At 37.4% G+C, this 27,015-nt stretch overlaps 1 protein-coding gene across 2 annotated transcripts in view; it reads left to right on the plus strand.

Annotated features, from left to right (window-relative positions):
* STAM (signal transducing adaptor molecule) overlaps positions 1 to 16,372 on the plus strand; it is a 36,234-nt gene extending 19,862 nt beyond the window's left edge. For both annotated transcript variants that reach the window (XM_083825424.1, XM_083825423.1), the window contains 10 exons: positions 307 to 453; positions 723 to 813; positions 2,673 to 2,865; positions 3,176 to 3,270; positions 3,990 to 4,078; positions 5,748 to 5,835; positions 7,559 to 7,613; positions 7,955 to 8,108; positions 9,964 to 10,139; positions 11,231 to 16,372. In XM_083825424.1, the coding sequence (XP_083681550.1) occupies positions 307 to 453; positions 723 to 813; positions 2,673 to 2,865; positions 3,176 to 3,270; positions 3,990 to 4,078; positions 5,748 to 5,835; positions 7,559 to 7,613; positions 7,955 to 8,108; positions 9,964 to 10,139; positions 11,231 to 11,480 (1,338 nt within the window). In that variant the 3' untranslated portion in view covers positions 11,481 to 16,372. The remainder of the gene's footprint in view (positions 1 to 306; positions 454 to 722; positions 814 to 2,672; positions 2,866 to 3,175; positions 3,271 to 3,989; positions 4,079 to 5,747; positions 5,836 to 7,558; positions 7,614 to 7,954; positions 8,109 to 9,963; positions 10,140 to 11,230) is intronic.
* The last annotated feature ends 10,643 nt before the right edge of the window (positions 16,373 to 27,015 follow it).

Here is a 27,015-nt window from a genome sequence, read left to right on the forward strand (position 1 = left end):
TATTCTGTTCACTTGGGCAGTGGGATTACTTTATAAATACACAAATGGAGATAACACGGGACCTTTCTATAACCTTGTTTTACTCTGTTCTGAGGCTAGTCCTTATTGTTTAAGTCGTATTCCTGAAGGCCATCAAACACAGTGCTGAAAAGCTGGTGTCCCCTTTCTAATAAGGACATCAGTTAGTAATATACTTGACTTTAAAGTGTCTATACAGTTTATGTTGACAGTAACATGAAATTATGTAAAATTTAGGAATTAAGAACAGATTCCTACATTATTTAACTAGTTTCTGTTTTTCTGCAGGGTCATCCAAAAGTTTGTGAAAAGCTGAAAGCCCTTATGGTGGAATGGACTGATGAATTCAAGAATGACCCACAGCTTAGTTTAATATCTGCTATGATAAAAAATCTTAAAGAGCAAGGAGTTACCTTCCCAGCTATTGGCTCACAGGTATAATACATTTTGTGGTGGTTCTTAAAAGGAATCACAAATTCTTTTTATCCTCAGTTCTGTATTTTAAAATTTGTAGTCTTGAATTCTATAATGCATTCGGCAAACAAAACAAAATCTTTCTTTTCTAAATAAAACATTCATATGAGAGTTGAACTGCTCTGCTTTCCTTTGATTTTTATATTGCAGATGAATGCAAATCAAAACGGTGAACTTACGGCATTGTCACAGTTTTTCAATTAATTTACATCTTTGATTTTTTTGGCTAGGCTGCTGAACAGGCAAAAGCAAGTCCAGCACTAGTTGCCAAAGATCCTGGTGCAGTAACTAACAAAAAGGAAGAGGAGGATTTAGCTAAAGGTGAGTACGTTTACTTGCTGACCCAGAGAATTTGTTGGTAAGTATCTAATAAGGCAGGAACAAATGTTTTGCTTCCTTCCTCACTGTGTGCAGTGCATTTATGGATTGTAGATATGATTTCTATTCCTTCCTTTTTGGAGGGTTAGAGATCAAAACTGTTCTATGTATAAAACAAAACAGAATAATGCCTGATCTTTTTTAACCCTTGCTAGACCAAAACAATGTAAAAATCTGCAAAACCTCATGTTCAGAGTGTGCTCCACAATGGAAATGTTTGATACAAGTTTTGCATTTGGATTTTCCCTCTCTCAGGGGCCAGTAAAGCACATTCACTTGTAATTTAAACATTTGATTGAAGCAGACCATAAGGATTATAGTATAAGTGGTATGCAAAGTTGGATTCAGTATGTTGGGTGTGCTAGTTTAAACTTTGTATTTCTTTGAATAATGCTTCTTTAATATACTTAAAATAACTTTAAGCCTTTGGCTGCTGTAAGCAGAGTGTTAAATGTCTCACTGCAGTCCCAGTAAACAAATCTAGGATGTTTTTTTTTATTTACTGTTGTACCAAGGTATATTTAAAGATCATTTAATGATCCTATACGAGGTATGTGCAAAGAGTTATTCTTACACTAGACTGATCCTTATGGCTTACAGAGTGTTCAGATTTCAGCAACATAAAAGCATCAGTTAGCCCTTGTATGTAGTATGGTTTTTCGCTTAAAGTTATAACAATGACTCATTCATTATATGAATGAAGCTCCTGTGCTAGTAGTTGGTGGATATTTGCAGTTTCTCATCTTTGATAGAAAAACTCTTAATTTAGCTATTTTCTAATATAACTTTGACCTATTTAAATCACCATTAGCCCATCTGTAAATGTTACTTTTGGCTTCTTCTGTAGTTGATCCACCAAAGTCTGTTTTTCAAGGGTTTTCTCTGTCTCAAGGTTCAGATTCTGCATGGGTTCTTTAATGTTTGTCCTATTCTTTTGTGTCTCAGTCTGTCCCATCTTATACATGGTCATCTATTTACAAATTTGGAGGAGTTTATTATGACTGAAACTTCTCTGCTTAGTCAAGTTTCATTGAAAGTGATCAAGCAATTTAAAATTATTCCAGGAGAGAGAGGGAGAGAAAAAAGGGATAGACAAATAGACAAGCAAAAGGCTTTCTATAAATTATGATTTAAGGACAGACTTTTTTACAGTTAGGGTGATTGAGCACTGGTGTAGGTTGCAGAGAGGTGTGAGTCTCCTTTCTCGAAGATATTCAAAAGCCATCTGGACATGGTGCTGGACAGCTGGCCCTAAGTGACCATGCTTTAGTGGGGGTTTGGAACAAATGACCTCCAAAGCTCATTTCCAACCTTAATTAATCTCTGTGATTCTCTGATTTAGGCTAAAGCCTACTGATCTAAAAGGCAAATAGTGTGCAGCTGAACAGCTGTATCTTTTTAGCATTTTAAGCAGTCTGGAAGAGTTGAACCTCGTGTATGCTAGTTAGAATGTAGATCTGCATATCTGTTTAAGATGCTAACAGTAATAGTAATAATAATAAATGGATCACTTCACTGAGTTTTCCTGTTTGTGCTTAAGTGCTACTCATTCCTCCTGTCCACGTTGAAAGTCTCAGTAGTTGTAGGAACAGAATTATGCTCCATAGTTGTAAAACATCTTTTCATCTTTTTACCATTATTTCTAAATGAAAGTCAGAAGTTGGTTACGATGCAAAAAGAATGGAATTATACTACAAGTTTTCATAGAGTTAAATTTTCAAATATAAAGCGAATGTTCATCTGGATAACTTTGTAGGTTAAGAACTTTTCATAACTTAACTGAATAACTTTTTCTTTTGTAGCTATTGAACTGTCACTAAAAGAACAAAGGCAACAGCAAACAACGCTTTCCAGCTTGTATCCAAGCACCTCAAGTCTTTTAACAAATCACAAACATGAGGGCCGAAAGGTTCGTGCAATCTATGATTTTGAGGCTGCTGAAGACAACGAATTAACCTTTAAAGCTGGAGAACTTATAACTATCCTTGATGACAGGTAACTTGTATAGAATGCTTTCTAGAAGTGGTTTAGACACTAAAAATCGATCAGGAATAATTGTGTCTGGTATGTAGAAGCATATTGGAATACCATTGCAATAAAACATATTTATACATTAAATATTTTATCTCTTTGGTTTTTGACACAGAAATGTAATGGTATAAAGACTAATGTATAAAGATTTCTGCATATATGTAAATTGTGTTTATGTACAAGTAATACAAATGCCTTGTACAGTGCAATTCTTGGAAAAATTCCATGTCAGTATGGGGTTTTAAATGTGTATTTATTTATTTTTATCTTTTAGTGATCCAAATTGGTGGAAGGGTGAAACTCATCAGGGTATAGGATTGTTTCCATCTAATTTTGTAACAGCTGATCTTTCTGCTGAGCCAGAAATGAGTAAGTAACTTTATGTTTACATATATAAGTTAAGCCTTGGTTCAAGGGATGTTTCTATAGTCAGGTATTATCCCCGTTTCCTTTCCTGAACGGGAAAGGTTCAGTTGCAAGTTAATGTAAAGCTCTAAGTAAAACTGAGCCCTTGTTGTGCTCTTAGTCATGTCTCTGTGTGTCAGACCAAGGTTACCTAAGCTGGCATCTATTGAAAAATAGGATGCTGCATACTGCTGGCTTTGTCATTAGCTTCCTTGAGACTCATTTAACAATTCCATAGACAGCTAAATAAATTTTGTATGCAACAGCAGCTTTCTTCTAAATTGTCTTTTTACTTGGTTGCAACAGTACATATTTAATCAAGGAAAAACTGAAGGTAGGAATCAGAAACATTTCCATTGCTCAAAGAGTTTAAGAAATCTAAATTATATCGGTATGTATGTGTACATTATGGAAGGAATTTTTTGCTGCATATTGATTTATCTTCCTGTATCAATTTATTATCAGTCTAATGTACTCTAAGCATGTAATAAAATAACATTATATATCAGGCAAAGATTTAAGATGCTAAATCTCGTTTCTGTAAACCTTATGGGTTTGCAAGATGAATTTCTTGTATTCTCAATATATGTGTGTGTCAAGGGTGTAACATGCTAGCTGTGTAACATTGTCATTGCTTTGTTTATTTCTATTTTAAAAAATAAAGATCTGACTTTACCTTACAGTGAAAACCGAGAAGAAAACAGTGCAGTTCAGTGATGAAGTTCAAGTAGAGACAATAGAACCTGAGCCCGAACCAGTTTATATTGATGAAGTAAGTGTGATACAGGTACTGAGTTTTCAACTGGTGGTATGTGTAAACATGCAATGTTTAACCCTTTCATCCTTTACCTTGAAAGTAATCAGTTTGAAATATCAAGAGAGCATAACCAAAAGAGAAATGGGAAGGAAAAGTTGAACTTTTTTTTTTTTATGAGTATCTACAGTGCTCTAATTTGTTCATTTGCCTTGAAGTTCTTAGGAATTTCTGAAACTGAATTTGGAGGCTGCATTCAACTTAGGGCCCCACTCCAGGAATGTACAGCTGTTTACCTCCCATCCAGATGCCTGGTGTGGAGTGATGCATTTGTTCTAAAGCTTAGCTTTAAGGACCTCAAGATGCTCCAGATATATCAATCTTAAATACTGTCTTAGATTTATCTCTAGTATAACCACTGCTGTCTTCGCCTGCACTTCCTTCTCTGAAAACTGTGAGCTTTTTGTAGCTCTAAAATGTATTTATTAAGATTCACACAATCTCACCTTGGTGATACTGCAGGGTTCCCAGGAGCTCTCAATCAAAGCTGTTTTCCCCCGCCTTTTTCTTTTTCCAAGGGGGCTTAGATCTATTGTCTTAAGATTTTTTTTCCTTTCTTTCTCATGAGCTTCTATATCTTTCTCAACTAGGGTTCTTTTGTTGTTTTGTGAAATGAAAAATATGAGTTACTGCCTTCCTAAAATCCTATATATCTTCTGCCTCATCTGTCCCTTTCTCAGGTAGTCTTCCTCCAGAGAGGTATTTGTTAGTTTGTAATCTGCAGAAATGACTTACCTCAGGCCTGTGTTGAGGTGCCTTTCAGCTTTGTCTTCTGTGATGATTCCATGTTAGTTTGCATGTTAGCATTTTGTTTTGTTGTTAAACTTCCCATGGTATATTTTTTAAGGAAGTAGTTCATTTGGCTTCTTCCCATCTTTCCCCAGGGTTGAGGAGGAAAAAACATGTCTAGTTTCCACTTTCTGCCTATGTAACTCTGCCCTGTTAAGACTGTTTATTTGATACCATTCAGCTAAAAAGTGATTCTTAATCATTTTCATGTAATGTTTTGTTAAGCAGTATAGTTTACAGCAAGGCATATTTTTTGAAGAGCTTATGTATGTTATTTTTTTTTCCCTTGGTATTTTTGTAAATGGGTTACACTTAACCTTGTTAATCGAGGATCTAAAATTCTGAAGTAAACCATACAACCCCTCCGAACATCGTCTTAAAAAACTCTTTCCTATATATTAGTTATGACATTGCTCATGTACTGATAGGCATCATGCATGTACAAAATGTGGGTTGTTTTTTCCAGTGAATTTAGTTTTAAGTACCTATTTTTTTACTCAGTGTATTCTGTCAAAACATTTGCACTAATCCCACTAGGTGGTAGTATTGCGTATGTAATAAGTAGAATGGAAAAATGGAAACTGCTCAGGAAATACTGTTTAGAATGACTTTTAAAATTAAAGGGGTATACTGCACATTCCACTTGCAGCTACTAATCATTTTTTATCATTTGGCTTTTCCTTGTTGAAATATCTTCATTTGTTAAAGCTAGTTTAGATGATTTCCAAGTTCCAAGAGACCCAAATGGATGTTGTAAATAGCTGCTTTAAGTTACTATTCTGAAACTGCTGATTCTTCCCCCAGTCTATCCACACTAATTACACAATTTTTGTTCTAGGATAAAATGGACCAACTCTTGCAGATGTTACAAAGCGCAGATCCATCTGATGACCAACCTGACCTTCCAGAATTGCTTCATCTTGAGGGTAAGAAAATGTCAGTGTTGTTGTTGTTGTTTTGCTTTCCAGTAATTACTTATGTCAAAATGAATTAAAACTACTTCAGCTTTGTATGCGTACCACAAATATGCCCGAGGAAAGTGCTTAAGCCTTAACTGTCTTCTCACTTCCTGTTTCCCACATCTAAGAGACCAAAATGCAATATTTTAATTTAAAGAAAATCTGCTCTTCTCTCAATTACCTTATATTACATTTTCACTTACTTTTCAAGACCCAGGAATACTTAATTCAATTTTCTCCATTTTTTTTTTTCCTTCATAGAGTAGCACAGCATAAGTGGCAAAAGCAATGTAAAGAGAATTCCATGAGAAGAATAAAAATCTTTCTGTGACTTAGGATGGGCCTGTGGGTGTTCCACATGCTTTTCACTTGCATGCATTTTCATATTAGCACTTTAGAGTTAAGAAATACCTTACAGAGTACTACATATACCTTAGACTAGTCCTTTAGACTCAAAGTTATTCAGAATACTTCTTGAAAGAGTCATTCTAGACCATTCTATCTGGGTCACTAGATGCAGCGAAGGTTTTAGAAGGGAACTTTGGAGAAGGAAGTGAAGAAGCTTGCCTGTTACGGAACAGAACATTGGCTTTAATTTACAATCCAGATAGGACCAGACTTTAAGAAAATAGGAGATTCTGAATCTATCTAGAAGCTGAGCAAGAAAAGGTTCTTGAGCTTGTAAACTGTTGGATATCTCCAATCTTCTCACAGAATCACAGAATTGTAGGGGTTGGAAGGGACATCAAGGGATCATCGGTCCAACCCTCCTGCCAAAGCAGGTTCCCTAGAGCAGGTTGCCTTAAATTAGTAAATAGTTCATTGCTTGGATAAGTAGGCACATTTTGCATTCTGAAGTAGGATTAGGCTGTAGTGTCCCATTTCAGCTTTCCTTCCCGTTTATTTTATGTTTGACAAAATCAGGCTTTCTGTTAGTTAATTGTTGTTTGCTTTGCAGTTACATGAACCCTATGTCCTTATGCTGGAAGTTGGGGTGAGGAGGTGCACTTTTATTTTAATGTTCTTCCATTCTACTTCTGCTAGGTTTTTCTTTGTGTTGGCTTTTGGATGTAATATCTTAGTGGTTTGAAAAAGCCTTACCTGACAGGATCCCCCTCACGCAGTTAGGATTCCAGTGAAATAACAATGTGCTGTTAGTGTCTTTGATGTGCAGATAATTTAAATCATTTCAGTCTCTTTCCCCCTTCATTGTTTTGATAGGCAATCTTTTTTGTAGTACTGTTGATGGAGCACATGATCAAGGTTCCAGTGGCAAATTTTCTTCCTTGAAGAAAGATTACTTTTCAGATTACCTGAGCTTTTTTTAATGCAAAATAGGTTCATCATTCTATTTACCTTTTTTATGTGCCGTGTCTACAGCTGATACTGCTTTACACTCCCTGGATGTTAAATGTGTTTTGTTTTGTTCTATTTAAACTGGGATTTTTTCTCTGTACTGTTATTGAAAACTTCAGCTGGATCTCATTATTAAATTGTTCATGAAACTGCATCTGTTACTGTAATTATTTGGCATATAGTTTATAGTACTGATCATAATTTTTCTTTTTTAATGTTTTTCTTTATTTTTGCATCTACACATTTCTATCCGATAATTCATTTTAAAGCTATTTTCTGACTTGCTATATAGAAATATTTATTACTCTAATAATATTTTAATGTTCTTTTCTAGCAATGTGCCACCAGATGGGACCCCTCATAGATGAAAAGTTGGAAGATATAGACAGGTAAAACATATGTGTTTTGACTGAATCAAGACAGGTTTTTAGAAATAATGGAGTTGCTACTTAAATATACTCTTAGCCATTTCTGTCAATACTGGTAAAGAAAACAGGTGTATTTATTAGTATCTTCTCATCCGGGAGGAGGTCTGAAGGATTTTTTTTTTTTCAAGGTCACATAGTATTTTATAGTATTCTACCATTTGACATTATAGCACTTAACAGGGATCACTTGACAGGCAGTAGGAGAATTTTGCTTATCACCCCTTGTGAAAGTTCCCCTGTTTTGTCTGTTCTGTACTGAAGTTATCTAGACTGTAGAATAAGCTATATAACGTATTTTCTAGGAAACACTCAGAACTCTCAGAGCTCAATGTTAAAGCAATGGAGGCCCTTTCTTTGTATAACAAGTTGATGAATGAGGACCCAATGTATTCGATGTATGCAAAGCTACAAAACCAACAGTATTACATGCCGTCATCGGGTGTTTCTGGTTCTCAGGTATGTACGTAAGCTTTAAGAGCAATCGACATTATCAAGTACATACTAGGCTAGAGTTGATTTGCTCAAATTTTGCTGAAATGTGTTTTTACAATATACTTCTGTACATTACTGAAATAAATTACTGATTTTGTAAGAAAGTGCAAGTTCTAAAGTGTGGTGGGGCATGTTGGTGGCAAGTATTTCCTGTTTCTGCCCTGCTGCTGCTGCCTCCTCTACCCTAGGAGCTGGAAACCTCTATTTATGAAACTTCGTTGCCTTAATGCTCAGTTAAAAATCATCTTGCTCCCTCAGAAATATTCTAGAATGAACTAGCAAATCTTTCTCATCACAGTATGAAAACAGAATATTGTGTTTTCAGCTGCAGGCTTTAGAGATTTTCCATTTGCTAGTTTTAACAATTCTAGTTCTCTTCTGCTCAGTTTATTTTGATCAAGGAAAAAGTCTATCCTGTTTTGAGTCACACATAAAATAAACAGCTGGAAAGTTGAAGCTGACTAGGCCTTTGCATAGTGGGTCAAAGAAAGTACAGAATCAAAGGAGTAAAATTCCTGTTTAAGAATTGTGATTCTTAGATTACAATTACACTCCGGCCTAAAAATTATACTCCACCCTAAAATCAGTGTTGGCCTTTAGCTTGCTTTTAATTCCATAGTCTAATGTACATTTGCTATATTTCTTCTTTGTAGGAATACGTAACGTTTCAAGTTGTTTTTTCGGTAATTTACTTTGGTTTTTAGTGAATCAAAAAAAAACCTTTGAGCCAACTTATTAATGCTCATAAAGTATTATAAAAGCATTGGAGCAGATTCAGTTCTTTTAGCTGCCTACAAATATGCACCTACTTTCAGTGTCTTTTAAAAAATATGTGTTTTTCCAGTGTCATTGAGGAAAACATTGTATACCATGCATATTATACAAGCAATCATGTCACAACTCTTATAAAGTAATTTCAATATTTAATTAAAGGGCATGTTTCTGGGGATTTTTGAAAGGAAAAACTGGATTTTGGGGGTGAACGTGAACCAGTATAAAGTCCTGAAAAGTTAGAAGGTCTCCTGCCTTTTCTGGCCTCTAAATTATTTTGCGATATTGATCTACACTCTTTAAATGTTATAAGAGATTCATGGATCTTAAAATAGAAGGGCTGTATGATGTTAACTTATATGAACTCAATTATGCGTGAGACTTCATAATTTCTTCTCTTAATTTTTGTTAAGCTAGATAATTCAGACTGAACAAAAGCATAGGTTTTAGAAATTTAGTCTTCATTTGGAATATTGTTGAAACATCTACTGGCAAGCTTTCCCTCCAGCTAGTTATAAAACTTTATTTTCCATTGAAACTTTTTCTTAAAACCTCTTTTTTTTATTCTGCCCCCCTCAAACAATGGCAATCTCAGCTGTTACAAGAAATTATAGGTTAGCTAAAGGTAGGAAAATAATGTGTGAATTGCTGCCCATTTAACTTTCACTAAGTAGAGCTGTTATCTGGGCATCAAAAACCTCTGCTTTAGACTGCTATTTTTTATACAACATAATCAGTATTTTCATTCAGAAGTGGAAGTTCTAACTAGCATGAATGATACTCATTGAAATAAAACGGGGAATACAAGTTGTCCAGTGAACTGTCTGACCTTTTTGGTACTAGAGCCTGAGGATAGAAATGCAAATAGTGTCCTTTACAAATTCGGTATTTTTTCGTACTGCAGCACCTAATAGAAGACAATCAGTCACTTTTTATTTAAAATACCTGTAATAGAAGTTTTGAGAGACTGTCTTTAAGTTCTTCACCAGATATTAACTACCAAAATTTTATTTTCTTTCATTCTTAATATTCCTTTATTCCTTCCTAGGTTTATCCGGGGCAACCTCAAGGTAATGCATATTTGGTGGCAGGCAGTGCACAGATGGGCCATATTCAAGGCTATAATCTTCCTCCTGAACAACTCTCCTCTCTCAGCCAAGGCACAGTTACTCCATCTGCCAGCTCGGTACTGCCTGGCCAGCCTGCACAAACGTCTTACACGAAGTAATTTTAAGTTATTTTCCTATTTAAACTTAAATCAATGTAAACATAAAGGACTACATATTTGAAGGAGAAAATTTGTCTTCTAGAAGTATAATTTCAATGACAACTGAAGTATATTTCAGTGCAATTACTTCCAGTGGTGTTTTTTATTGGTGTTGTGTATTTGGTAAAAATTCCTGACAAATTTCAAACGTTTCTTTGTGTGTGTGTGTGTGTGTGTATACACATACATGGATATGTACATACATGTGTATATATAAAGTTAGAGAAAATATATAAACTAGAGAAAATGCTGTAGTCATAATTTTCATCATTAAACATCTATTAAAATTTATTTTAAAAAAATATCTGCTGCTCTGTCTAGCTTTGCAGAATTTTTGAGATAGTGGATATTATATCACACTTGTTTGAAATATCTTACTATGGAAGCATGGGGAGGATTCTGCTCATTTTGTGAACAAAATGAATGGTCTATGAATTCTTGATAAAGTTTATACAATTTCCCTATATAAAGACGCTACAAGTGGCTTTCTGCTTTGGGAAGATGCAATGAGTAGGTTAAAATATCTATATTGTGGGAAAGTTTTGAATTGACCTTAGGACACTGTATAAGGTAATTTTATTTTAAAAAGTCGAGAGAGACATCCATTTTGAGTTATTAAAGTATTTATTCTTTGGTCTCCCAAAGTTATTTAAATTTAGGGTGGTAAGACACACCAAATAAACAGATAAAGCAAGCTTCTGCACACTTCACCTAACTTGTTTTGCCATATGAAACATTTGGCTTTTTTCATGAGCAGAACAGAAAATAGATGGGTTTCCGTATTGCACATTAAACTGAATGTATGTTTTATTTTAGTTTTAAAACTATTAGAAGTGTCTTAGGTGTGTTTAAATCTGAGGAGTATGTTTAAATTTTAATTGGAATATTCACTGGCTACAGCTTTATAGATGCAAGGTGTCCAGAGCCAGGAGGTAGCTTTTTCTGTGTATATATAGCACAGTAAAAGGGACAATAAAAGTTGTGTTGATGTTGCTGTTCTGTTGTTTGTTTTTTTTTTTTAATTTAAATTTTTTATTTTATTTTTCAGTGCAATGGTTGGCTCTGTTGCTGGAAACACTTACTCTAACCAAGCTTCAGTGTACAGTCCACCACCTGCTACTGTTGATGTTGCTGCTTATCAGAATGCTGGAACTAATATGTCCCAGGTGCCAAACTATAACTTAGCTTCTACGTCTCTGCCACAGACAACAGGCAGTCAACAAGCACCTCCACAACAGCCACAGCCTCCACCACCTCAACAGCCACAGCATACTTATTCACAGAAGGCTCTGCTATAGGATCCAGGACTTCGGATTCCTCATCTTCTTTAACCTCTGCTAAAGGCAGTTGACAATGCTTTGAGTTTCTTCCTTTAATCTCTTAAACTTTGTTTATCCCCAGCTTAATAAGAATCTATCTTGGTGAACAAGTTCAATTTGCACTGACTTTTTAGGATTTTTTTTTTAATTTTGCAGAGGAACAGATATATTTAGGACATATAATTCCTTTTAAAATGCCTAAAAATTGGTACAAGATTATTTATGTCTGGTAAAATTGGCTAGTCTGTGAAAGCTCAACACTTGCAAACTGTTGTGGCATACGTGTTATGTACATATAGTGTGTGATTGCAGTAGTGGCCATTTCGTATAGCTATGGTGATCATGTGAATATATTTAACACAATGTTAAAAGTAATTTACATTACTATTTTATTTTAATCATGAACTGACAACCATGTTTCATAGTTTTGCCTAGTTTTATGACAGATGTGATGTCTTTTTCCAACGCAGGGAAAATGGTAATTCTGCGTATCATAGTTACACTCACAAGCTAAGGTCTATATGCGAATTTCCAAACTTACTGGGTCTAGGTTTCATTACTTCTTGAACTGAACACAGATGTGTCATGACTATTAGATGGCTTTATCTACCAAAGTTAATTAGTTAACTAGTAAGTGATCTGAGAGGATAACAGCAAATTATGATTCTGCTTCACATACAACTAAAACTACTATTCAGAGGCTGCTAAACACATCATGGGACCACACAACAGATCAGGATTTTGCATTTTATCACGAGAAGCACATAATTTATTTTTTCCGAGTTGTTTTTTTTTTTTTTTTTACAATGAGAACAAGAACTGTATTCTATATGTGTTGGTAGAGAGTACACCAAAGACAGAGAAATTGAGTTGGAGGAGAAATGATGGAGTTGTAAACTGGAACACACAACATGAATAACACTACTATATTTAAGTCTTCTTAATTAGAGAATTAATGGAGAATGATGGACTTTTAAATCTCTTTGCTGAACAAACTTTCAGGGCTTTATTTTTATCTCTCGTGGCCTTGCTTAGCAATTTGTTCTGTTTACTGTTCTACACAAACACTTATGCCTTAAACATCTGTTAATTTTTCAATTTCCAGTTGTTCTACCACTTGAGTTTATTTAGCAGTATAAATAGTTCTACGAGGCCTCTTAATTTCATTGACTTTCAGATTACTTTGAATTTTCCTTTGCAGCAACATGCGTTAGCCTATTTTAACCCTTGCATTTCTCAGAAACTGAGCCAGGTGGCTCTTTAAGGCATGATATTTTCTTTCTACAGCCAAGGTTCTGCAAAACGAATATGGTTATGGAAGGCAGAATTCTGATATGCCTGATCAGAGTTTCTTGTACAAAGACTGGTGTTACTTTGCATTTGTATTCAATCTACTAATGCATCCTGATTTCCTCTACCTTTTCTGATGACTCTAATTCCGGTTAGAGCAAAAGAACTTGTGGCTTCAACATCAAAGCTGTTTTCTCAGTCTCGTTAGCGTGTATGCCAGAAATTGTTCGCTTTTGTGTACTGTATTTGAGTGTGATGCTTCTGGAATTAAATGTTGCACTTGCAATTGTACTGTAAGTTAACCTCAGTTACCCCGTATACTCCTGCAGTTACCTTACAAGCCTTTGTTTCACTATTTTAATAGACAGTGGTGTGTTCTGCCTGATAATGTTTTCAAATGGCTAATTTGCATAACTCTGTAGCCAGGGTGGTTACAAAACATGCCCATACCTGATGTTTTCCAGTTGGTGGTGTTCCAGCTAGGATAACTGGTTGTTTTGATTATTGGTATTTTCTTTTTTTTTCTCCTTTTTCCAGAATTCTTAAGCACCCTCACAAACTGTCAGTACATCAGTACTTGGTGTTACCACGAGAGCCTGTGGAATTTGAAAGGAAATGCTACCAAAAAAAATAATTCCAAGCCATTCTGTCATAGATTGTTTTTAATAGATCAGAGAGATCAGAGGTGGTTTTCTGTAGAAAGGGCATACAGTATCAGTTAGGTAGTGTCTTCTGTATGCTTTAGGTATTCCAAAAGCAGAGAAACAGTGTATAGAAGTGTATAATTTCTACACAAAAGTGAAAATACCTGTTCCATTCTTCTAACACTCTGATTCAAGGAGGAGCTCGAAGCATCAAAATAGTCCAGCTGACTTTGACAATTTGTATTAGTTTTTCATATGTTGTATAACGAACTGGAATGGCTCAGCAAAAATACTTTATATTGCTAATTTGTCATTTTTTTAAATTTTCAAGTCTTTTTCCCTTAACACATAGAAATGCTTGTTCCTGCTTTTTTCTTTGATCACAGAAAACTTATATGTATCTTCATTTTTTCTGCTTTCCATCTGACTGATTTGGGGCATTTATCCATTTTTTTAAAGAAATTGAAATCACCTTTTATTTGTGTTCATCATGACCAAAAAACACTTTTGAAAATGCCATGCCATCTAAATTCAGTATAATCAATATATATATATATATATGTATTTTTTTTTCTTCATGCCTTTATTAGAGTCACTGCTCTAAAATATCTCCTGGAACAAATCTGTGAATTTTAGGTGACTTAAAATAAGTTTTCATTGTCCACAGTTGGTGTAGTAGATCACTAGATTTTTGGATTCAGTCTTAGCATTTCTATTGCATCCTACATTTTTTTTCATTTCAGATGCAGTCTTCAGATTAAATTGAATTTGGAGCTATATTACTTCATGTAGATTTTTTTTCATTTAGCAGAAGGATTATTTTGCCTACTCACTTAGTTGTGTCCTTCACTCTAGTATTCTTCAGTGATGCCTCCTCCTGCTTTGCTAGCTGCTGTCGTTGCGCTAATTCCTTTACTCATCCTCTCATATCCTCTCTAACTGATAATTCATCAATTTCAATTCACCTTTCTGATGATACACTATCATCTACATGGAGTACACCTTGCTGGTGCTTCTCTGCTGTGATTTGTTCTGAATTTCCATATTTATGCATTGTTTTGAGCAAGCTCATGTCTGTTCTGTCTCACTAGGGTATTGAACACTGAGTATGGGTGAGGGAGGGAAAGGACATGTACAGCTACTGTATGGAAAAACTTCTTAGCAAAGAAGTTAAGCGTCAAGAAGTTAATCTAAAAGTTAAGAATCGCAGGAAAAGACATGTCATCCGTGTTCCAATAGAACTACTTTTTTAATGTCTTGTTTCTTCGCATGTGAACTGTCAATGAAAGGCTGAAATATTTTCATGATATTTTGTGTAACCCTTTGTTATTTAACCCTTTCATTAAGGAATACAAAAACATTAACTTCAGGAGGGATATCTTTGTAGTTTGGATTTCTTGAACAGGAGCGAACTCTGGAAAGTGCCTTCTGCACACTTCACATCTATAAATGAAATTTGTTTACCCATGTGTATCATCTCAGTTTTTGTGGACATAACAAAGATGTAAAGATATACTGCAAAGCGTCCCAGGAAAAATACTGAGGCAGTTTGTTTAAGTTTTGGTATGCTACACTGATGTCATGGCAGTATGTTTAAGAGTGTGCAGTTGCAGTTACAACGTATTTATCCACCTGTGCTTAATAACTGTTACCCATGTAGATGTGTATTTAATGTCACCAGACAGTCCATATACAGCAGTAAAACAACAGTAAAAAGATCAGAAGTACTGCATGCTTCTTAACAGGCGTGGAGCAGCATATTGATGGCCCTCATGGTACCCTGACTCTTCATGCGTTTTGAGGGGGGAAGTAAAATGGATTTGAATAACCAGAACTTCCTATAATTGTCAGATTGCAAATGTTTAGATGCAACAATGGAGATAAATCTGCTTTTAATAGCATGTACATATTTTGCCAATCAAATCTAGGCTGCTATTGTAGTTCTCTCTGATATCATCTAGATGGCAGGAACATCAGATTTACACTGGAGAACTGCTTAATACCTCAATTTCCTTTTTTTCTTTTTTTAGTACTTTCTAATATCACTTACCTTTATTTTTGCAATCTCATTTCAAAGATTTCTGTGCTGTCTTCACTTTTAAAGGTCATACTTTAGTCCTTGTCTGCTGGGTTTCACAGACAGAATGGAAGAGAATGTCTCTAATTACAGTGGCTACAATGGCACTTTGAATTACATAACTGCAGTTTCCTATGGAGAAGGTGCATCTGCTTTGAAGAACAAAGGAGCGTGATTTTTCCATTTAAAAATCAGGATGAGTTTTTCACAAAAAAAAAAGAAAGTAAAATCTACAAAAATCTCCATTGCTAACAGCAGGCAGAATCATTTTTTACTCTGTTAGTCAATTTTAGTAAAGCTGACCATCTTCACACTACAGATCCTCCTTTCTCAGTTCTGGCTGTGATGAAGAATATTTACTTTAATACTATCCAACAGCATAGTAAAACCTTGGAAGGCCTTGAAATTTGAACTTTTTGCTTCAATAAAAACACTATGTAAGTTTTTTGCAGCCTTGTTTCCTAAATTAGGATGTTTGTAATTAAAAACATTCCATTTGCTACTAGGTATAATCGCAGACCTCATTCAATTTTCATGCTGCCACCTTAGCAAAAAGGTGGTAGGAGTTTTTGTTCTTCTCCCTTGCATGTGCTTCTGGAAACCCAAATCTTTTCTTTCTTTGTCACAAAAAAGAAAAGAAGCCTGCTGCAGTCTGTTCTGGTTGTAATGAAGTGTACACAGTAGCAAAGTGCATTTTTGGTTTTGTTTGGTTTGATGCTCCCTTTGATGTTGGCATATGTATATATTTAGATATACCGCACTGTTGTACAAGAATTGTTTTAGTAAATAACACTATTTGTAAAAACTGTTAATTGTTTTTGGTATGAATGCAAAATATTAAAGTTGGAGTATTTAGTTCATTATGTTGCAAAGTCAATTTATAAATTTCATAGAAGAATAATCAGAAAAGGACTTTGCTGGAAGGACTTGGGGATGCAATGAACAAGGTCTGTTAGAAAAACTCGAAATCAAATTTTCTTATTTCTTGGAGGGGTGGGTGGTTTTTGCTGTTGTGTTTTGCCACTGCCGTTGTATGATGCTTACACAAAGATGATAGAATTTTTACTTTTCTAGATTTTCATCTGTGATTAACTTCCTTCAGTTAAAGTCCAAGTAATACGTTATACTTCTTCAGTATGCTGCATACCCCCTTATATATATATATATATAAAGAATATTTTCAAGTGTTAGTAATGAACAAAAGGAAACAACTTTGTGTAGTCCAATGCATATATTTGCTTATGCATCAATAAGCAGATACTAGGGGCAGGTTGTCTACACAGTTACTTGACAGTGAATGCCGTTTCTGATGATGGTAACTCAAAGTAGCCTAAGATTGGGTTGTTAGATCTATGTGAAATATGTTGAAGATCAGGCTAAAGCCTGGTTCATGAATATGTCACTGCTTAAAACAAGGCCACAGCCGAAGCCTAATGGTCTTGACAGCGTTATGCTGCGTTCCTAACACAATGTTAAACTTCATAGATTTCTTGCTTGATCCAGTATAAGTACTGAAGACCACCAGCGGGCTTTGGAAGCAGTGACCGACAGGTTAGCAGTTTTGCCTGTGCTTAGGGTCTCTTCCCAAGTAAGATGAGCTAAACATCTTGGAATAGCTGATTATGTGCGCTGTGGCTTAACTCAGTGTGACAATTCTCGTGTCTCAAGAGAAAATATCAATTTGGCTGACAGGAATAAAAGTCTTGCAGTTTGTATAGAAATGAAACATGTAAAGTCTCTGATTTGGAAAAGGGAGGAAGAGTTAAAATGAAATTTGCTGTGCCACCCCTAGCTTTAGGATGGGAAGCATGTTTCTGTTGAGGTGCCTGTGATGAAAATAGTTTAAGAATTTGTTCCATGGTATTTAAGGCTTACTGTAAATCTGCCACCATGAATCTGTGCAACACATAAAATAAGCATCAGTCTCCACTTAAGGAGATGAAAGCAACCATTTTCATTTAAACTTTCACTGAACTGCTTCATACATAATGTCTCTTCATAGTGGTCAATTCATACTGCATTATGAAGCTGGAGAGCTTGATGCCGTGTTTTACTACCAGACCTGTTTTTCAAAATCTTGTGCTACTGTGTTGCAGGATGAAGGCTTTCATAAAACATAGAATCATTTTGGTTGGAAAAGACCTCTAAGATCAGATCACCTAGTCCAACCTTAAGCCTTCATCAGTCCAGCTGTCTGGTCCAACCTTAACCTTCATCACTCACCACATCTGTGAATTTAAATTACCTGGATTATTCTAAACCAAGGCTGTTTTGGTTGATACTGATTGTGATCCGTGCTTTAAGTGAGAAATGAGTCATAAGCCAGTGTGAGAGAATGCAGGGAGAAACTTCCACAGATAAGAAAAATGCAAATCAGCCTTTATGTTCACATTGATGTTTGAGTATATATGGGGTATATATCGGCAGCATACAATACAGAAAATAGATAATATAATAATATATTAAAATAGATAGTATAATACTAGATAGATAATACAGAAAATCCTATGGGGTTAAAAAGGCAAGTACATATTTCTAGTTGAAGACTGGGAACACAGAGTACAACCTCTCATTTGGCTGGCTGGTGTCTCTACCACTTTATGGCTGGTCCACTTAATTTTACACTGTATATTCTGTAGCTGTTTCCAAAGCTTGATTTACTAATAAACAAATTATTTGCCCTAGCTGCTACTGAAATCACACCGAAATCTATTTCTAGCCAGTGGTGATGGCTCACCCCTCTTGACTCATCCATCCTCGGGTATTTGTGGATCATGCAGGCATCTTGCTTTTGCAAACTGAGTGTCAGACTGTCCCAATTTTCGCTGCTTCACAACGCATTGTGAGCATTACATCACTGGTTCTGATGTCTTTTAGGGTTGTGAAAATTTCCCCAAATTAGTTTTGTGTTTGTTCCCTGGTAACATACTTGTGTAGCTGATGGCGAAGCATTGTGGCAGAGGTCAGTTAGGCCAACCCTGCAGCAATAAGCACGGTGGCCTCAGGAATACAGGTAATATGATGTTGTGGCGCCTTACATAAACACAAAACGAATCATCAGCTCATCACGGGACATGGGCATTCAGATAAACCATGGGTATTGTCTAACAGGCTCTCTCCTTAGATCTGTATTTGTTGAAAGGGGCTCTTTATCCTCATAGTGCTGTGAGGAGGAAAAAATAAAAATTATTTTTTAAGTGTCCACAAGCTCACTTTGTAACCAATTTCTTGCACCTTCTGTTGAATCATAATTTGTTATCCACTTGTGTGGATAATGCCACTCGAGTAGGGGTCAGCATTAGTAATTCTTAAAATTCCTCCTGCTCACTTAATTGTAAAGTAGATTATTTCCATTTAGTCATTTATCTTAGTAAGCTTCTTCTCGACCAAAACAGCTGTGCTTTCTACTCTTGAGTACTTTTTATCTTCCTGATAATCAAGGCTTCCTGTAACTGCTGGCTGTTGCTCCTGAGGCCTGGGAGTCCTGCTGATCACTTCAGAGGGCAGCCGTTTGCACTGGTTGCTCAAACCACTCCTAATTTTGCCTGTTCCAAGAACCAGGCTCCCTTGAATTTGTCTATCTGTGAAGCTAAAATTGACACTAGATTTGTTGCTTGGATTATTTTTTCAGTACAGATAGTAGGTAGCAAGCAACTGCCTCTCTGTAAACAGCACTGAGCTGAACAGCATTCAGTGGCATCCTGTAGTTCAGCAGCAGAAATACAAGGAATTCAAATCCCATCTCTCCTGTACATATATGTATAAACAGGAGAGCTGCAGATGTGTCTGTATATGTATAGTATATAAATGTGTGTGTGTGTATACATATATATATTCCAGCAGCTCCATATGTGTGTGTTTCTTAAGTTATCCCCTTCTTTCACATGCTTTTTCATTCTTGATCCTTATGGTAAGCATGTCCATGGATAATAATGACTACTAATATATAAATTTAATTCATTTTATATATACACATACATGTATATTGGTATATTTGGACTGTTCCACTCTGCAGATTCTCCTTCCATAATTCTTTAAGTGTCCTGCGTAGCTTTTAAGTTGTTTTTTGAATTCAGACAGCCCTGCTCTTTAGCCTATGAAGTACTTTTCCCTCCCCACTGGTTCAGTCACACAGCTCCAATAATTGGGCTTCACATGTTTCGACTTCCTCTAATGTTGCTTTAGCCTACAGTGTATTTGTCATGTAGCACCTTGCCATTGACTTCAGATCATCATTTTCTGATTGGCAATTATTGTTTTTCTGATTGACAATTGATTATGCTTATACAATCCCGTGGATGATTCCAGCTTCCATTTCCCTAGGCCACACGCTTAGCAGTTTCTGCAGCCTTGTTCATCTGTGCTAGAGGCATTGGACGTGCTTTGAACTCGAGCTTGTCACAGAGGACTTTTGCACGTGACAGATGGGAGGCAGGGAGTGTAGGAGAAAATTGATAGTTAATAGTGTAAGAGCAGGCTATCCCTACCTTGCATTTATCAAAGTGTGTCTCTAGGTTTTTCCAGTGTTAATTTGTATCTTCCAAAGTGAAAGTATGTCCTTCCAGACCATAGGTTGTTTCCGCAACTTTCTGAAAAACAACAAAAGAAAGGTTTTTCAACATAAAATTTTTCTGCCCATAGTGGAGTTATTCCAAAACACCATGCTGCTCTGAAATTATTTGACATATTCTACCCTCATCTTTGAAACTAAACTGCAAGAAAAACATTCTGTTATGAAACAGCTCTAAAGATAATAACCAAACTCTCATAATCAGCTCTCCATTTCTTTCTCGTATTCCACTCAGGAGGAGGCTATTCTAGTTATTTTAATTATACCATTAGGTACAGCAAATAGACTTAAGTGTTTAAAAGCAAATGCTGTTCTTTGGAAGTCATTGTATGTGAAGTGTTTTATGCTGCTGAAGACAATACTCCAGCGGAAACATCAGTCTGCCTAAGTAGCCTACCCTATTGAGAAGGGGGATCTGTAGTAGACCTTGTAAGAGTTTCCACTTCAGTATAAATCAGCACGTTTCTCTATTTTTATCATACTATGTGTATCTGTGTCCCTCCTCATCTTTTCCTATTATTATTTCAGGCAATTTTCTTTCCTTCTTTCTTTCTTTCCTTCTTTCTTTCCTTCTCTCTTTCCTTCTCTCTTTCTTTCTCTCTCTCTCTCTCTGTCTCTGTCTCTGTCTCTCTCTCTCTCTCTCTTTGAAATAGAGTTTACCTCAAGACAAGTCCCAGCTAAAAAAGTATTGCGTTCATAAAATAAAAAAAATAAAATAAAATACAGAGTCAGTCATGGGTCCAAATGCAGCACATTTGTAATCACATTGGGAATACCCATCCCGGTCTTCAGAATATTGCATTTAACAAGCCTCTTTCACCAACCCTTTTTTTGAGTGTTAGGTGGAAAAATGAATCTTTTCTCCCTACCATTTATATTGGCTAATTTTCAGATAAATAACTCTATTGCACACAAAATTATGGTGACCTTGATATTTTTCTCATAGTTTTTAGTCTTGCCTCCTACTCTTTTCTGGGGTTGCATTTTCCTTTCATTTTTACCCCAAAAATCTCAACATCACTTGTCACAATTCCCAGTAACCCAGCCAGGCCGCAGCCAGGGCTGTGGCACACAGCTCTTCTGAGCACGTGGAAGCAGTGTTTCACTGCTGAAGACTTGCTACAAAATCCTCCAGTGGTCTGTCAGGAATCGCGTTGCATTCATTGCAGTTTCTGGTCACTTGATTTGTTTCTGGTCATTTTCTTTACTAACTTGACTTTTAAAATGTTTCAGGACTAGGATTTTACATAATAATGTCGTTAGCCTACTGCTGTTTCACCTATATGATGCTGATGTTGACTATATTGAGGTTATGACCTTGGAGTTCCTCCTTTTTCATTTTTTTCCTTATTATTATTATTATTATTATTTGTAAGACATTTGGTTCAGATTTAGCCAAAACCAACCACCGCCAACACAACCCCAACCACCCAGGAGCTCTGTCATCACAGCTATTTCCAGTCCGCAGTTCATCATTTTCTGATAACGAGCAGGACCAGCCCCACACACCCTGCTCTTAGGGTAACTCGTTTTGGAGCAGCTGTAAGCACAGGAGTCTTTTCCCTGGCTGGGCTCCAAAATCTCCAGATCCAAATACCCACACACCGTGTCCTGGGCTACCGGTACAGGCCGGGGTAACACTTTAACCAAGCGCTTTGAAGGAGAGCTGCAGGCCGCAGCACTGCGTGCTCATCCTCACCAAGGTACAGGGGTGTCCCAGGGGCTGGCCCCTGCCCAGTCCATTTTCTGCATCCCAACAATGCTGTTATTTCCACAGCACAGCTCCGCGTGCAGGCAGCAGCCCTATGAAAAATGGTGTTGACCTCTCACACGTGTAATTTTGTTTGACGGTTGTGCTGTTGTATTACAGAATATGATCTCCTGGTTCATCACCTCCAGCCTGGTTTTTATCAGGCTGCACGTTCCACAGCAGTAAATTCTGTGGGCTTAAGCAACTTTCTTATCAACATATTCTGGGAAAAAAAAATAAATAAAAATCTCCTTCATGTTTCCCTCCTAAGCCCCAGGATCCTACAGGACAGCAATGTCTACACATTCAGGAAATTTTTAAGCCCAGCTTATGCACTGAGTTTGCAAAAATATCAAGACTTCTTTGGTTTATCTATTTCCATGAGAGGCACAAACTTTTAAATTGTTCTTTGGAGAGAAAAAAAAAAGAAAGAAAAATGGAATTTATCACTGTGGTACAATAGCTTTGGGTTGATTTATTTAAAGAATAAAAATCAGTCCTATGTAAACTCAGGATCAACACTGCAAGTGTAAAGTCTCAGGAGTCTGTGCTTCTTTTGAGAAAGCTGCTGAGGGACATTATTTGCCTCTGAGGGGCGGGTGCTCCGTTCAGGTAGTGACAAAACCATCACTTCTAGCACATGCTTCTCCTGGACAGAAGCCTCTGCTCCGCTGATCGTTTGATCTTTCATCGGTTGTGACACTGAATGCCAAACTGTAAAGGATGTTGTGCCATTAAATGAATCTTAACTGCAGATCTAGCTTGTCATGATTTCATAATTACCAAGAAACTCTTTTTTGTCTGAACTCAGCTCAATCAGACTTGTTATCCATAGCTCTCTATGGCTATTTGGTCTTCTTTGGGGGGTTGAAGGGTAGGAGCTGGTATTTGTTTGACAACGTCTCGCAGAACACGAGGGTTACATGCACAGCTACAAGCAGAAGGGACAGCTGTTGAAGATATTGATGTTAAAAATGGGGAATATAATAGTCAATCTTCTTGGGTAATGTTGTACCTCGGAATAGGAATGACAAGCAGGCCTTGAAGAAAGGGATACAAAGATTTAATCTTCGCTTTTCTCAGCAGTTTCCTGCCAGGTTTGTCCAGCACTGGCTTTGCTGGAATCAGGTCTGATGTGGGGTAGTGTCTCAAAGTCGTACAAATGGTGGAGGGAATGGAGGAAAAAGGCAAATCACCACTTGAGATGGAAGATTCAATCAGGAGAGACAAAAAAAGGAAGACTGTGCAAATAAATGAATCTTTATCATTAAAGCTTTGTTTCTGGAAGGACACGCGTGCTCTGTATATAGGGGATTAACCCATACGAACTTGTAATTGTCTGTAAACCAAACAGTATTTTAAGGCCGCTTAAAAAGTAAGCTTTTTTTCACAGAGCTGTTATGAAAGTTATGAAGTAAGGCAGGGATCTGACTGAAAACAGAACTAGGGTGTGTTCTGTAGCATCAAGGGACTTATGGGAGCTTCCTGCCCTGGGTGCTGTAGTAAGGTGCCTCACCTGGGAGAGGTTTGTTCAAAACAAAAAAGAAATGGAGGATAAATAGGCAAATCTTTTTGGCTGGTGTTCTGACTCCTATGACATGTGATTTCTTGACCATCTCAGTGTTCATCTTCAATTGCTTACATTTTTACTGGCTTGTAGGAAAAAAAAAAACAACCAACAGAGTTTCTATGATTTAATAAGCACTTTAGCTTTCTTCCCCTTATACCTGTTCTTGCTGTTTGCCACTTTGCTACAAAGGCTTAAAGGAAGCATGGAATGTATATGCAGAGCGTGGTCTGCTATATCCTGCTTTACTGCCTCTGTGACATTTGCTGATTTGGTTTCCTGTAAAAACTTGGATACATCAGCTCACTTCTGGTCACAGATAACAGGCAGGAAGAGCTGCCGGGGCTCCGAAAAAGAATAGTCCATATAAATCCTCCATGCAGCACTGAGCTGAAGTGTTTTTATTTTAGGAAGAAAAAGCAAACGGCATGTTTTGATACCGCAGGAGGAAGCTGTTCTCATAAAATACAGATACCTCAAGTCGTTCGTGACTTCAAACCCGTCGCTTTACAGAACGACTCGATAAGATGACAATGTCAGTATGAAATGGAAGGGGAGAGAGCGAAGTTGTCGTGGTGCAGCCTTCCTGGCTGCTTGGCAGGCTGCTGCGATCGGCCTGCCCGAGCAGTTACACGCTGTGCTGGGTAAAATAACAAATGGTACGCTCGCTGCTGTACGTTCAGAAACAGACTGTGAGGAGTCGTTATAAAGAGCCGAGCAGTGCAGATATCTAGTTTCTAAGAGGGATAGGGGAAGTAATCTGACTTGGGTTTAAATGCAGATAGCACAGCCAACGAGGCAATGAAAAATCAGGGTGTTTTAACTACAGGCATTGCTTGAAATGACAGAGAATTGCTTTGAAATTTTAGGTTTTTGAAACCTAGACGCTTCAATGTCTTCTGCAAAATGGTGGAGATAGCAAATTATAGGAGACGCATTGGTCTTTCCAAAAGAAATGTGCCCCAAAAGGGAAAAACATTACCCTATCATAAAACTATTCTTAATCCATCATAACAATTGTTTCCTTTTGCATTTTCCTGATTTAACTGCCACTGGTTTCACATTTTCAAAGCCCTTTTGATGCCTGCCTCCTGTTGAAGTGAGGCATCAAAATAATCCAGCCATGACTGTGGATGATCTCTTGCTTCCAGCCAAGGTACCAGGAAAGGCAAATAAATAACCCCAAACCCTTCCTGTTCTGGATTATTATCCCTTTCCGCTAGGCACCTTTTACATTTTTCTGGATGTTCTTTCTCGTATGTGTGTGTGTTTTTAATGTTTGACTTACAAAAGAAATGCTTTGTCCATCTATGAAAATACCTACACAATTTTGGAATCCAAGTCACCCACAACCAACCCGTAGCTGTATGAACACAGGAGATGAAGGCTTTTCTGGTAACAGGACCACTGCTGTTTGACCACATTGGAGGTACAGGATTATTTCCTAGGAGAGAAAGAGAGAGTATAAGAGGCTCCTCAGCCCCGTGGTGCTGTCAGCACCCACGTGTGAGGGCCGAGCCCCACTGCTGGTGTAAAAAAAAAAAGGATGAAGTCACAGACAACACTCCTGTGCTCTGCAGATTGTCTTGTGGAGCAGGATTTTATCACCTTGTGCTCAGACCAATGCTGCTTTGGTCTTTTATGTGGTTTTCAGAGCAATGTTTGAGTTTGGCTGCCCGGTGTTCTGAGGGAAACTTTGGTGAGAGTACTTCATCATTCACCCTGCAAACAAGTGTTATCTCTGGGAACATTACTGGCTCATCTATGCATGGTCATCATACAAACATTGGTCAACCTACTCAGTACGTTACATTGGCATGCCTTAAACTAGTGAAATGTACACAAAGAACGTGCAGAAATCCAGTAGTTCAGTCTAAATTCCAGGAGCTGTGGATTCTGGTCCTGTTTTCACATCACAGGAGTGCTGTTTTCCTGGATTTGAAATCTCTTGGCTTAACTCCCAGGAATCTGGACTACTTCCCTCTAGATTTTACAAAGTCAATATTCATAAATATTCTCAAGGAAATGCCTGTTGAGTCTGTTACACGGTGGTACAAGACATTTCACTTAAATCTCAGCATTTAATGCTTATTTTAACAGTTATTTTGATGGGAAGCCAGTTGGACAAGTGACAATGAAATTGGCTGTTTTCTCTAAGTACATAGTAGGTACAGCTTGGCTTTGGGGCAGCGTGAGATTTTCTGACTCCTCATAACACTCCCTGGTAGAAGAGAAAAAGGTGATTCAGCCTCTCTGCTTGCTCGCCAGGGCACTTCTGCTGAAAATGCTCTCCAGTGAAGAGCTGAAGTGATGACACACATTAGGATGCTTCTGGCCCAAGTCAACAGTTTCATCTCTGGTTCACAACAGCACTCAGACAGCAGGTCCTTCGGGGTGGTGTAGTGCTGTTCTTGTGTTTAATGTGTTGCTACATTTCTTACTAACTTTGGGGCTCTTGCCAAACTTCTAAAAGCTCAAGGCAAGGCTGCTGAATTTCCAAGAACTTAGACTCGCCCTTCCCGTTTTATCAAATGTTGTAAGAGGAGAACAGTTATGACTTTGTTTTCTCTTTATCTTTCTCCCACTAAGATCTAGCAGAGCAGATGCTGTATCAAGAGAGGGTGGTAAGGTCTTTATCTCTTGGAGCAGCACTGCCTCGAAGTTCAGCTATGGGTGAGCAGATGGAGAAAAAATGCAAAAGCTCATTATCGCAACTCCAGCAGCCTCCCGAGGTCCAGGTAAGGATTAATCCCTCAAGTGTCTTTTATAGCACTGTTTCAGTATGTCTTCTCACAACAGCACTCGGCATCATCCCAATCCCTCCACCAGAGCTACTCCCACAGGTCAGGTAGCACCCGCCTCCCTCCCTCTACCCATCTCACCAGTGATTCCTCTTCAGACCACAATCTATGAAATTGTTGCATGGCTTTCATTTCATTTGAAATAGGCTGGAGGGTAGGGATAGCTGTGAGAATGTCTCAGCCACTTTTAATGGCTCTCAGCTCATAAATTTCAGTGTATTTACTACTCAAATACATGCATCTCTATATTTGCTCCTCCAGTAAGTCTCGGTGGGTAGTAACAATATCATTTTAAGGGTAAGCAGGCAAAGGTAAGAATAAAGCGAAACGCAGTCACTAAGTTAGGTACTTCGGGCTGGCTTTGTGGAGAACTGTGTGTTCATCAGGACTGGCGATGTTCCTGGGCGATGCTGCAGTGACAGGACACGTGCTGTGCATGTGATGGGAAGTCTCCCGTGGGAGGCATCCACCGCTGTACACGTGCCCAGATCTAATGCACCCTGCTGTGGTCTAGTGAGTCAGCCCATGTAGTGAATCCACCGTGACAAGCATTTTTTAAACAATAGTGAGCTGAGCCTGAATTCTAAACAGTTTTGGACTAATCAAAACTAAATTATTTATTAATTTTGAAATGTAAGATAAAAACATCATTCTCAAACTTGGTTATTCTCAGCAGAGAAAAATTCACTGCATTTATGAGCAAACATAGGGTGAGCTGTATGGCAGCACAGGGCCATCTCCTGGTCCTGGTGCTGGCCTAAAGAGAAGTCCTTGGGAGGGACACTCAGTCTCTTCTGCCACAGAGGGAATTGAGG

This window comes from Anser anser (assembly GCF_964211835.1).
Source record: "Anser anser genome assembly, chromosome: 2".
Classification (NCBI taxonomy): Eukaryota; Metazoa; Chordata; class Aves; order Anseriformes; family Anatidae; genus Anser; species Anser anser.